We start from the raw sequence: 13,535 nt of genomic DNA, 5'->3' as shown, positions 1-13,535 counted from the left end.
TTTTTGACATCCATATGCCTTACTATACTGTGACATTTTTTATACATTTTTATGCCTTACTTAATTATGACATTTCTATGCCATACTATACTATGACGTTTTTTGAACTTTTTATGCCATACTATAATATGATGTTTTTTTGACATTTTAATGCCTTACTATACTATGATGTTCTTTGACATTTTTATGCCTTACTATACTATGATGTTTTTTTGACATTTTTATGCCTTACTATATGCTATGATGGTTTTTTGACATTATTATGCCTTACTATACTATGACATTTCTATGCCATACTATATTATGACATTTTTTGACATCCATATGCCTTACTATACTGTGACATTTTTTATACATTTTTATGCCTTACTATGTTATGACATTTCTATGCCATACTATACTATGACGTTTTTTGACATTTTTATGCCTTACTATATTATGACATTTCTCTGCCATACTATACTATGACGTTTTTTGACATTTTTATGCCATACCATACTATGACATATTTTATACATTTTTATGCCTTACTATACTATGACGTTTTTTGACATTTTTATACCATACTATACTATGGCGTTTTTTGACATTTTTATGCCTTACTGTACTATGACCTTTCCCATTTTATGCCTTACTATACTGCGATGTTTTTTTTTACATTTACATGCCATAATATATTATGACATTTTTTCACATTTAATGCCTTACTATACTATGACGTTTTTTGACATTTTTATGCCATACTAAACTATTATGTTTTTTTGACATTTTTATACCATGCTATACTATGACGTTTTTTATACATTTTATGCCTTACTTTATTATGACATTTCTATGCCATACTATATTATGACATTTTTTGACATCCATATGCCTTACTATACTGTGACATTTTTATACATTTTTATGCCTTACTATGTTATGACATTTCTATGCCATACTATACTATGACGTTTTTTGACATTTTTATGCCTTACTATATTATGACATTTCTCTGCCATACTATACTATGACGTTTTTTGACATTTTTATGCCATACCATACTATGACATATTTTATACATTTTTATGCCTTACTATACTATGACGTTTTTTGACATTTTTATACCATACTATACTATGGCGTTTTTTGACATTTTTATGCCTTACTGTACTATGACCTTTCCCATTTTATGCCTTACTATACTGCGATGTTTTTTTTTACATTTACATGCCATAATATATTATGACATTTTTTCACATTTAATGCCTTACTATACTATGACGTTTTTTGACATTTTTATGCCATACTAAACTATTATGTTTTTTTGACATTTTTATACCATGCTATACTATGACGTTTTTTATACATTTTATGCCTTACTTTATTATGACATTTCTATGCCATACTATATTATGACATTTTTTGACATCCATATGCCTTACTATACTGTGACATTTTTTATACATTTTTATGCCTTACTATGTTATGACATTTCTATGCCATACTATACTATGACGTTTTGTGACATTTTTATGCCTTACTATATTATGACATTTCTCTGCCATACTATACTATGACGTTTTTTGACATTTTTATGCCATACCATACTATGACATATTTTATACATTTTTATGCCTTACTATACTATGACGTTTTTTGACATTTTTATACCATACTATACTATGGCGTTATTTGACATTTTTATGCCTTACTGTACTATGACCTTTCCCATTTTATGCCTTACTATACTGCGATGTTTTTTTTTACATTTACATGCCATAATATATTATGACATTTTTTCACATTTAATGCCTTACTATACTATGACGTTTTTTGACATTTTTATGCCATACTATACGATGACATTTTATGCCATACTATACTATGACGTTTTTTGACATTTTTATGCCATACTAAACTATTATGTTTTTTTGACATTTTTATACCATGCTATACTATGACGTTTTTTATACATTTTATGCCTTACTTTATTATGACATTTCTATGCCATACTATACTATGACGTTTTTTGACATTTTTATGCCACACTATTATATGACGGTTTTTTTTTTTTACATTTTTATGCCATACTGTACTATGACGTTTTGTCATATTTTTATTCCATACTATAATATGATGTTTTTTTTGACATTTTTAAGCCTTACTATAAAATGATGGGTTTTTTTTGACATTTTTATGCTGTACTTTATTATGACATTTCTATGCCATGCTGTACTATGATGTTCTTTGACATTTTTATACCATACTATACTATGACGTTTTTTTCACATTTTTATGCCACACTATACTATGACGTTTTTTTCACATTTTAATGCCTAACTATACTATGATGGTTTTTTTTTTTTTTTTTTTTACATTTTTATGTATAGTATGGCATAGAAATATCATAGTATTGTACAGTATAAGGATGTCAAAAATGTCATAATATAGCAAGGCATATACAATGTAATTTTTAGACATTTTAATGCCTCGCTGTAATATGTTGAAATCATGGTCAAAATCATGAAAATGACATAGTATAGTGAGGCATAAAAATGTCATAAAAACATCATTATAGCGAGGCATTAAAAAGTGATAGTAAAGTAAGGGCTAAAAATGTCACAGTATAATAAGGCATAAAAAGTCATGAAAACATCAAAGTATAGCAAGGCATGAAAAGGCATAAAAACGTCACAGTATAGAACAGAATAAAAACGTCATAGTATTGTAAGGCATAAAAAGTCATAAAAACGACATAGTGTAGTAAGGCATAAAAAGGCATAAAAACAGCATGGTATACTTCATACTTCATAGTATACTTAGGAATAAAAAGGTATAAAACCTTCACAGTATAGTAAGGTATAAAAACATCATAGTATAATAAGTCACAAAAAGTCATTAAAACGACATAGTAAAGTAAGGTAAAAAAAACCAACATAGTATAGTAAGGCATAAAAAGGCATAAACAGGACTAAGTATAGTAAGGCATAAAAACGACATAAAAAGGTCACAGTATAGCAAGGTATATGAAGGAATAAAAAAGTCATAAAAACGTCATAGTATAGTAAGGCATAAAAAGTCATAAAAACAACATAGTTTAGTAAGGCAAAAAACGTCATAGTATAGTAAAGCATAAAAAAGAATAAAAACAACATAGTATAGTAAGGCATAAAAAGGCATAAAAACGACATAGTATAGTAAGGCATGAAAAGGCATAAAAATGTCATAGTATATTAAGGCATAAAAAAGCATTAAAACAACATAGTATAATAAGGCATAAAAGTAATAAAAACGTCATAGTATAGTAAGACATAAAAAGTTGTAAAAACATCATAGTATAGTAAGGCATAAAAAGTTATAAAAACGTCATAGTATAATAAGGCATAAAAAGTCATAAAAACGACATAGTTTATTAAGGCAAAAAAACGTCATAGTATAGTATGGCATAAAAAGTCATAAAAACGTCATAGTATAGTAAGGTATAAAAAGTCATAAAAAACGTCATAGTATAGTAAGGCAAAAAAACGTCATAGTATAGTAAGACATAAAAAAGCATAAAAACTACATAGTATAGTAAGGCATAAAAAGGTCATAATATAGTAAGGCATAAAAAGTCATAAAAACGTCATAGTATAGTAAGACATAAAAAGTCATAAAAACGTCATAGTATAGTAAGACATAAAAAAGCATAAAAACGTCATAGTATAGTAAGGCATAAAAAGTTATAAAAACGTCATAGTATAATAAGGCATAAAAAGTCATAAAAACGACATAGTTTATTAAGGCAAAACAACGTCATAGTATAGTATGGCATAAAAAGTCATAAAAACGCCATAGTATAGTAAAGCATAAAAAAGCATAAAAAAAACATAGTATAGTAAGGCATGAAAGTCATAAAAACGTCATAGTATAGTAAGACATAAAAAGTCATAAAACCGACAAAGTTTAGTAAGGCATAAAAACGTCATAGTATAGTAAGACATAAAAAGTCATAAAAACGTCATAGTATAGTAAGACATAAAAAAGCATAAAAACTACATAGTATAGTAAGGCATAAAAAGGTCATAATATAATAAGGCATAAAAAGTCATAAAAACGTCATAGTATAGTAAGGCATAAAAGTCATAAAAACATCATAGTATAGTAAGGCAAAAAAACGTCATAGTATAGTAAGGCTTAAAAAGTCATAAAAACGTCATAGTATAGTAAGACATAAAAAGTCATAAAAACGTCATAGTATAGTAAGACATAAAAAAGCATAAAAACTACATAGTATAGTAAGGCATAAAAAGTCATAAAAACGACATAGTTTAGTAAGGCAAAAAAACGTCATAGTATAGTAAGGCATAAAAAGTTATAAAAACGTCATAGTATAATAAGGCATAAAAAGTCATAAAAACGACATAGTTTATTAAGGCAAAACAACGTCATAGTATAGTATGGCATAAAAAGTCATAAAAACGCCATAGTATAGTAAAGCATAAAAAAGCATAAAAACAACACAGTATAGTAAGGCATGAAAGTCATAAAAACGTCATAGTATAGTAAGACATAAAAAGTCATAAAACCGACAAAGTTTAGTAAGGCATAAAAACGTCATAGTATAGTAAGACATAAAAAGTCATAAAAACGTCATAGTATAGTAAGACATAAAAAAGCATAAAAACTACATAGTATAGTAAGGCATAAAAAGGTCATAATATAATAAGGCATAAAAAGTCATAAAAACGTCATAGTATAGTAAGGCATAAAAGTCATAAAAACATCATAGTATAGTAAGGCAAAAAAACGTCATAGTATAGTAAGGCTTAAAAAGTCATAAAAACGTCATAGTATAGTAAGACATAAAAAGTCATAAAAACGTCATAGTATAGTAAGACATAAAAAAGCATAAAAACTACATAGTATAGTAAGGCATAAAAAGTCATAAAAACGACATAGTTTAGTAAGGCAAAAAAACGTCATAGTATAGTAAGGCATAAAAAGTTATAAAAACGTCATAGTATAATAAGGCATAAAAAGTCATAAAAACGACATAGTTTATTAAGGCAAAACAACGTCATAGTATAGTATGGCATAAAAAGTCATAAAAACGCCATAGTATAGTAAAGCATAAAAAAGCATAAAAACAACACAGTATAGTAAGGCATGAAAGTCATAAAAACGTCATAGTATAGTAAGACATAAAAAGTCATAAAACCGACAAAGTTTAGTAAGGCATAAAAACGTCATAGTATAGTAAGACATAAAAAGTCATAAAACCGACAAAGTTTAGTAAGGCATAAAAACGTCATAGTATAGTAAGACATAAAAAAGCATAAAAACAACATAGTATAGTAAGGCATAAAAAGTCATAAAAACGTCATAGTATAGTAAGACATAAAAAAGCATAAAAACTACATAGTATAGTAAGGCATAAAAAGGTCATAATATAGTAAGGCATAAAAAGTCATAAAAACGTCATAGTATAGTAAGGCAAAAAAACATCATAGTATAGTAAGGCATAAAAAGTCATAAAAACGACATAGTTTATTAGGGCAAAAAAACGTCATAGTATAGTATGGCATAAAAAGTCATAAAAACGCCATAGTATAGTAAAGCATAAAAAAGCATAAAAACAACATAGTATAGTAAGGCATGAAAGTCATAAAAACGTCATAGTATAGTAAGACATAAAAAGTCATAAAACCGACAAAGTTTAGTAAGGCAAAAAAACGTCATAGTATAGTAAGGCATAAAAAGTCATAAAAACGTCATAGTATAGTAAAACATAAAAAAGCATAAAAACTACATAGTATAGTAAGGCATAAAAAGGTCATAATATAGTAAGGCATAAAAAGTCATAAAAACGTCATAGTATAGTAAGGCAAAAAAACATCATAGTATAGTAAGGCATAAAAAGTCATAAAAACGTCATAGTATAGTAAGGCATAAAAAGTCATAAAAACGTCATAGTATAGTAAGGCTTAAAAAGTCATAAAAACGTCATAGTATATTAAGGCATAAAAAGTCATAAAAACTACATATCTATAATAACGCATAAAAAGTCATAAAAACGTCATGGTATAGTAATGCAAAAAAATGTCATAGTATAATAAGGATAAAAAGTCATAAAAATGTCATAGTATAGTAAGACATAAAAAGTGATAAAAACGTCATAGTATAGTAAGGCATAAAAAGTCATAAAAACGACACAGTATAGAAAGGCATAAAAATGTCATAGTATAGTAAGGCATAAAAAGTCATAAAAGCGACTAAGTATAGTAAGAAGTAAAAACCACATAGAATAGTATGGTATGGAAAGTCATAAAAATGTCATAGTTTAGTAAGGCATGAAAAGGCATAAAAATGTCACAGTATAGCAAGGCATATGAAGGCATTAAAAAAGACATAGTACAGTTAGGTATATGAATGCATAAAAAAGACAAAGTACAGTTAGGCTTAAAATCATCATAGTTTATTAGGGCATAAAAAGGCATAAAAAAGACATTGTACAGTTAGGTATATGAATGCATAAAAACTACATAGTACAGTAAGGCATAAAAAGGCATAAAAACTACATAGTATAGTAAGGCATGAAAAGGCACAAAAACAACATAATATAGTAAGGCATATGAAGGCATAAAAACAACATAATATAGTAAGGCATAAAAAGGCATAAAAACAGCACAGTATAGAATGAAATAAAAACATCATAGTCAAGTGAGTCATAGAAAGTCATAAAAACGACATAGTATAGTAAGGGATAAAAAGTCATAAAAACGTCATAGTATAGTAAGGCATAAAAAGTCATAAAAACGTCATAGTATAGTAAGGCATGAAAAGGCATAAAAATGGAACAGTGTAGAACGGAATAAAAACATCATAGTATAGCAAGGCATGAAAAGTCATGAAAACGACAATTTATAGTAAGGCATAAAAAGTCATAAAAACGTCACAGTATAGTAAAGCATAAAAAAGCATAAAAACAACATAGTATAGTAAGGCATGAAAAGGCATAAAAATGAAACAGTATAGAACGGAACAAAAACATCATAGTATAGTAAGGCATAAAAAGTCATAAAAACGTCATAGTATAGTAAGACATAAAAAAGCATAAAAACGACATAGTATAGTAAGGCATAAAAAGGCATAAAAACGACATAGTTTAGTAAGGCAAAAAAACGTCATAGTATAGTAAGGCATAAAAAGTCATAAAAACGTCATAGTATAGTAAGACATAAAAAGTCATAAAAACGTCAAAGCATAGTAAGGCATAAAAAAGCATAAAAGCGACTAAGTATAGTAAGAAGTAAAAACCACATAGAATAGTATGGTATGGAAAGTCATAAAAATGTCATAGTTTAGTAAGGCATGAAAAGGCATAAAAATGTCACAGTATAGCAAGGCATATGAAGGCATTAAAAAAGACATAGTACAGTTAGGTATATGAATGCATAAAAAAGACAAAGTACAGTTAGGCTTAAAATCATCATAGTTTATTAGGGCATAAAAAGGCATAAAAAAGACATTGTACAGTTAGGTATATGAATGCATAAAAACTACATAGTACAGTAAGGCATAAAAAGGCATAAAAACTACATAGTATAGTAAGGCATATGAAGGCATAAAAACAACATAATATAGTAAGGCATAAAAAGGCATAAAAACAGCACAGTATAGAATGAAATAAAAACATCATAGTCAAGTGAGTCAGAAAAAGTCATAAAAACGACATAGTATAGTAAGGGATAAAAAGTCATAAAAACGTCATAGTATAGTAAGGCATAAAAAGTCATAAAAACGTCATAGTATAGTAAGGCATGAAAAGGCATAAAAATGGAACAGTGTAGAACGGAATAAAAACATCATAGTATAGCAAGGCATGAAAAGTCATGAAAACGACAATTTATAGTAAGGCATAAAAAGTCATAAAAACGTCACAGTATAGTAAAGCATAAAAAAGCATAAAAACAACATAGTATAGTAAGGCATGAAAAGGCATAAAAATGAAACAGTATAGAACGGAACAAAAACATCATAGTATAGTAAGGCATAAAAAGTCATAAAAACGTCATAGTATAGTAAGACATAAAAAAGCATAAAAACGACATAGTATAGTAAGGCATAAAAAGGCATAAAAACGACATAGTTTAGTAAGGCAAAAAAACGTCATAGTATAGTAAGGCATAAAAAGTCATAAAAACGTCATAGTATAGTAAGACATAAAAAGTCATAAAAACGTCAAAGCATAGTAAGGCATAAAAAAGCATAAAAACAACATAGTATAGTAAGGCATAAAAAAGCATAAAAACAACATAGTATAGTAAGGCATGAAAGTCATAAAAACGTCATAGTATAGTAAGGCATAAAAAGTAATAAAAACGTCATAGTTTAGTAAGGCAAAAAAACGTCATAGTATAGTAAGGCATAAAAAGTGATAAAAACGAAATAGTATAGTAAGGCATAAAAAAGCATAAAAACAACATAGTATAGTAAGGCATGAAAAGGCATAAAAATGAAACAGTATAGAACGGAACAAAAACATCATAGTATAGCAAGGCATAAAAAGTCATAAAAACGTCATAGTATAGTAAGGCATAAAAAGTCATAAAAACGTCATAGTATAGTAAGACATAAAAAAGCATAAAAACAACATAGTATAGTAAGGCATAAAAAGGCATAAAAACGACAGTTTAGTAAGGCAAAAAAACGTCATAGTATAGAAAGGCATAAAAAGTCATAAAAACGTCATAGCATAGTAAGGCATAAAAAAGCATAAAAACGACATAGTATAGTAAGGCATGAAAAGGCATAAAAATGAAACAGTATAGAATGGAACAAAAACATCATAGTATAGCAAGGCATGAAAAGTCATGAAAACTACATTGTATAGTAAGGCATAAAAAGTCATAAAAACATCATAGTATAGAAAGGCATAAAAAGTCATAAAAACCTCATAGTATAGTAAGGCTTAAAAAGTCATAAAAACGTCATAGTATAGTAAGACATAAAAAGTGATAAAAACGTCATAGTATAGTAAGGCATAAAAAGTGATAAAAACGTCATAGTATAGTAAGGCATAAAAAGTCATAAAAACGACACAGTATAGAAAGGCATAAAAATGTCATAGTATAGTAAGGCATAAAAAGTCATAAAAGCGACTAAGTATAGTAAGGCGTAAAAACCACATAGAATAGTATGGTATGGAAAGTCATAAAAATGTCATAGTATAGTAAGGCATGAAAAGGCATAAAAAGGTCACAGTATAGCAAGGCATATGAAGGCATTAAAAAAGACATAGTACAGTTAGGTATATGAATGCATAAAAAAGACAAAGTACAGTAAGGCATAAAAAGGCATAAAAACTACATAGTATAGTAAGGCATGAAAAGGCACAAAAACAACATAATATAGTAAGGCATATGAAGGCATAAAAACAACATAATATAGTAAGGCATAAAAAGGCATAAAAACAGCACAGTATAGAATGAAATAAAAACATCATAGTCAAGTGAGTCATAAAAAGTCATAAAAACGTCATAGTATAGTAAGGCATAAAAAGTCATAAAAACGTCATAGTATAGTAAGGCATGAAAAGGCATAAAAATGGAACAGTATAGAACGGAATAAAAACATCATAGTATAGTAAGGCATAAAAAGTCATAAAAACGACATAGTTTAGTAAGGCAAAAAAACGTCATAGTATAGTAAGGCATAAAAAGTCATAAAAATGTCATAGTATAGTAAGACATAAAAAGTCATAAAAACGTCATAGGATAGTAAGACATAAAAAAGCATAAAAACGTCATAGTATAGTAAGGCATAAAAAGTGATAAAAACGAAATAGTATAGTAAGGCATAAAAAAGCATTAAAACAACATAGTATAGTAAGGCATGAAAAGGCATAAAAATGAAACAGTATAGAACGGAATAAAAACATCATAGTATAGCAAGGCATAAAAAGTCATAAAAACGTCATAGTATAGTAAGGCATAAAAAGTCATAAAAACCTCATAGTGTAGTAAGGCATAAAAAGTCATAAAAACGTCATAGTATAGTAAGGCATAAAAAGTCATAAAAACGTCATAGTATATAGTAAGGCATAAAAAGTCATAAAAACGTCATAGTATAGTAAGGCAAAAAAACGTCATAGTATAGTAAGACATAAAAAGTGATAAAAACGTCATAGTATAGAAAGGCATAAAAAGTCATAAAAGCGACTAAGTATAGTAAGGCGTAAAAACGACATAGAATAGTATGGTATGGAAAGTCATAAAAATGTCATAGTATAGTAAGGCATGAAAAGGCATAAAAAGGTCACAGTATAGCAAGGCATATGAAGGTATTAAAAAAGACATAGTACAGTTAGGTATATGAATGCATAAAAAAGACATAGTAAAGTAAGGCATAAAAAGGCATGAAAACAACATTGTAAAGTAAGGCATGAAAACGACATAGTATAGTAAGGAAAAAAATGCATAAAAAGTGATAATGTATAGTAAGGCATAAAAAGTCATAAAAACTACATAGTAAAGTAAGGCATAAAAAGGCATAAAAACTACATAGCATAGTAAGGCATGAAAAGTCATAAAAACGTCATAGTATATTAAGGCATAAAAAGTCATAAAAACATCATAGTATAGTAAGGCATGAAAAGTCATTCAACCACATTGTATAGTAAGGCATAAAAAGGCATAAAAACGTCATAGTATAGTAAGGCATAAAAAGGCATAAAAACGACATAGTATAGTAAGGCATGAAAAGGCATAAAAACGTCATAGTATAGTAAGGCATGAAAAGGCATAAAAATGAAACAATATCGAACGGAATAAAAACATCATAGTATAGCAAGGCATGAAAAGTCATGAAAACGACATTGTGTAGTAAGACATAAAAAGACATAAAGAACATCATTATATAGTAAGGCACAAAAAGGCATAAAAACAACATAGTATAGTACGATTAAAAGAAATAAAAACAACACAGTATAGTAAGGCATAAAAAGTCATAGTGGAGTAAGGCATGAAAAGGCATAAAAACATAATAGCATAGTAAAGCATAAAAAAGCTTAAAAAAGTCACAGTATAGTAAGGCACACAAAGGCATAAAAACGAAATAGTATAGTAAGGCATGAAAAGTGATAAAAACGTCATAGTATAGAAAGGCATAAAAAGTCATAAAAGCGACTAAGTATAGTAAGGCGTAAAAACGACATAGAATAGTAAGGCATGAAAAGGCATAAAAATGAAACAGTATAGAATGGAACAAAAACATCATAGTATAGCAAGGCATGAAAAGTCATGAAAACGACAATTTATAGTAAGGCATAAAAAGTCATAAAAACGACATAGTTTAGTAAGGCAAAAAAACGTCATAGTATAGTAAGGCATAAAAAGTCATAAAAACGTCATAGTATAGTAAAGCATAAAAAAGCATAAAAACAACATAGTATAGTAGGGCATAAAAAGTCATAAAAATGTCATAGTATAGTAAGACATAAAAAGTCATAAAAACGTCATAGGATAGTAAGACATAAAAAAGCATAAAAACTACATAGTATAGCAAGGCATAAAAAGGTCATAATATAGTAAGGCATAAAAAGTCATAAAAACGTCATAGTATAGTAAGACATAAAAAAGCATAAAAACGTCATAGTATAGTAAGGCATAAAAAGTGATAAAAACGAAATAGTATAGTAAGGCATAAAAAAGCATTAAAACAACATAGTATAGTAAGGCATGAAAAGGCATAAAAATGAAACAGTATAGAACGGAATAAAAACATCATAGTATAGCAAGGCATAAAAAGTCATAAAAACGTCATAGTATAGTAAGGCATAAAAAGTCATAAAAACGTCATAGTATATAGTAAGGCATAAAAAGTCATAAAAACGTCATAGTATAGTAAGGCAAAAAAACGTCATAGTATAGTAAGACATAAAAAGTGATAAAAACGTCATAGTATAGAAAGGCATAAAAAGTCATAAAAGCGACTAAGTATAGTAAGGCGTAAAAACGACATAGAATAGTATGGTATGGAAAGTCATAAAAATGTCATAGTATAGTAAGGCATGAAAAGGCATAAAAAGGTCACAGTATAGCAAGGCATATGAAGGTATTAAAAAAGACATAGTACAGTTAGGTATATGAATGCATAAAAAAGACATAGTAAAGTAAGGCATAAAAAGGCATGAAAACAACATTGTAAAGTAAGGCATGAAAACGACATAGTATAGTAAGGAAAAAAATGCATAAAAGTGACAATGTATAGTAAGGCATAAAAAGTCATAAAAACTACATAGTAAAGTAAGGCATAAAAAGGCATAAAAACTACATAGCATAGTAAGGCATGAAAAGTCATAAAAACGTCATAGTATATTAAGGCATAAAAAGTCATAAAAACATCATAGTATAGTAAGGCATGAAAAGTCATTCAACCACATTGTATAGTAAGGCATAAAAAGTCATAAAAACGTCATAGTATATAGTAAGGCATAAAAAGGCATAAAAACGTCATAGTATAGTAAGGCATAAAAAGGCATAAAAACGACATAGTATAGTAAGGCATGAAAAGGCATAAAAACGTCATAGTATAGTAAGGCATGAAAAGGCATAAAAATGAAACAATATCGAACGGAATAAAAACATCATAGTATAGCAAGGCATGAAAAGTCATGAAAACGACATTGTGTAGTAAGACATAAAAAGACATAAAGAACATCATTATATAGTAAGGCACAAAAAGGCATAAAAACAACATAGTATAGTACGATTAAAAGAAATAAAAACAACACAGTATAGTAAGGCATAAAAAGTCATAGTGGAGTAAGGCATGAAAAGGCATAAAAACATAATAGCATAGTAAAGCATAAAAAAGCTTAAAAAAGTCACAGTATAGTAAGGCACACAAAGGCATAAAAACGAAATAGTATAGTAAGGCATGAAAAGTCATGAAAAAGACATAGTATAGTAAGGCATAAAAAGACAAAAAACATCTTCATATCATCACATTTTTAAATAATTGGAAAATAATTGTCAAAGCCTCAGTGCCCCAAAATATCCCTGCCATTAAAATGAGAAAGAATGAGAATCAGAGACTTATCAACTTATGATCTTGGTGTAATCGATCTTTTTTTTTTTTTTTTTTTAATTTACCTAAGTGAATTGAATTCCGATTCTTCTTATTCCAGGTTCAGCAGTTCCAGGAAACAGCTGCAAGGCTTCATGCCCAGTATGCAGGGGACAGGGCGGTCGCCATCCAGGCCACAGAGCAAGAGGTGGTGGAAGCCTGGAAGGGCCTACTGGACGCCTGTGATGGCCGCAGGGCGCAACTGGTGGACACAGCTGAGAAGTTCCGCTTTTTCACCATGGTCCGAGACCTGATGGCCTGGATGGAGAGCATCATTCAGCAGATAGAGACTCAGGAGAAACCCAGGTGAGCACACCTTGTACAAAGACCTCTGTTTGAAATCCATTCCACAAAACATTTTTCTTCTTCATTAAAATATCAATATTGATTTGGAAGTTGCAAATTGCAGAAAGCCTGGTTTTTTCTCTCTCTAAAGGGAAATC

General features: G+C 28.7%; 1 protein-coding gene and 1 long non-coding RNA gene across 5 annotated transcripts in view; one reads left to right on the top strand and one right to left on the bottom strand.

Annotated features, from left to right (window-relative positions):
- Window positions 1-13,535, top strand: part of sptb (spectrin, beta, erythrocytic) — a 56,583-nt gene that overhangs the window by 36,521 nt on the left and 6,527 nt on the right. For all 4 annotated transcript variants that reach the window (XM_056393410.1, XM_056393411.1, XM_056393409.1 and 1 more), the window contains one exon: window positions 13,154-13,398. In XM_056393410.1, coding sequence (XP_056249385.1) covers window positions 13,154-13,398 — 245 coding nt within the window. The remainder of the gene's footprint in view (window positions 1-13,153; window positions 13,399-13,535) is intronic.
- On the bottom strand, window positions 6,424-10,412 carry LOC130180079 (uncharacterized). The gene is made up of 2 exons (XR_008829359.1): window positions 9,331-10,412; window positions 6,424-7,559 (listed from the first exon to the last, which is right to left on the bottom strand). It is a non-coding gene; the product is annotated as an uncharacterized LOC130180079 (long non-coding RNA).

The sequence above is a fragment of the Seriola aureovittata genome, chromosome 13 (genome assembly GCF_021018895.1).
Source record: "Seriola aureovittata isolate HTS-2021-v1 ecotype China chromosome 13, ASM2101889v1, whole genome shotgun sequence".
Lineage (NCBI taxonomy): Eukaryota > Metazoa > Chordata > Actinopteri > Carangiformes > Carangidae > Seriola > Seriola aureovittata.
Note: the sequence above shows the minus strand (reverse complement) of the source record. Positions and strands in the feature narration are given on the sequence as shown.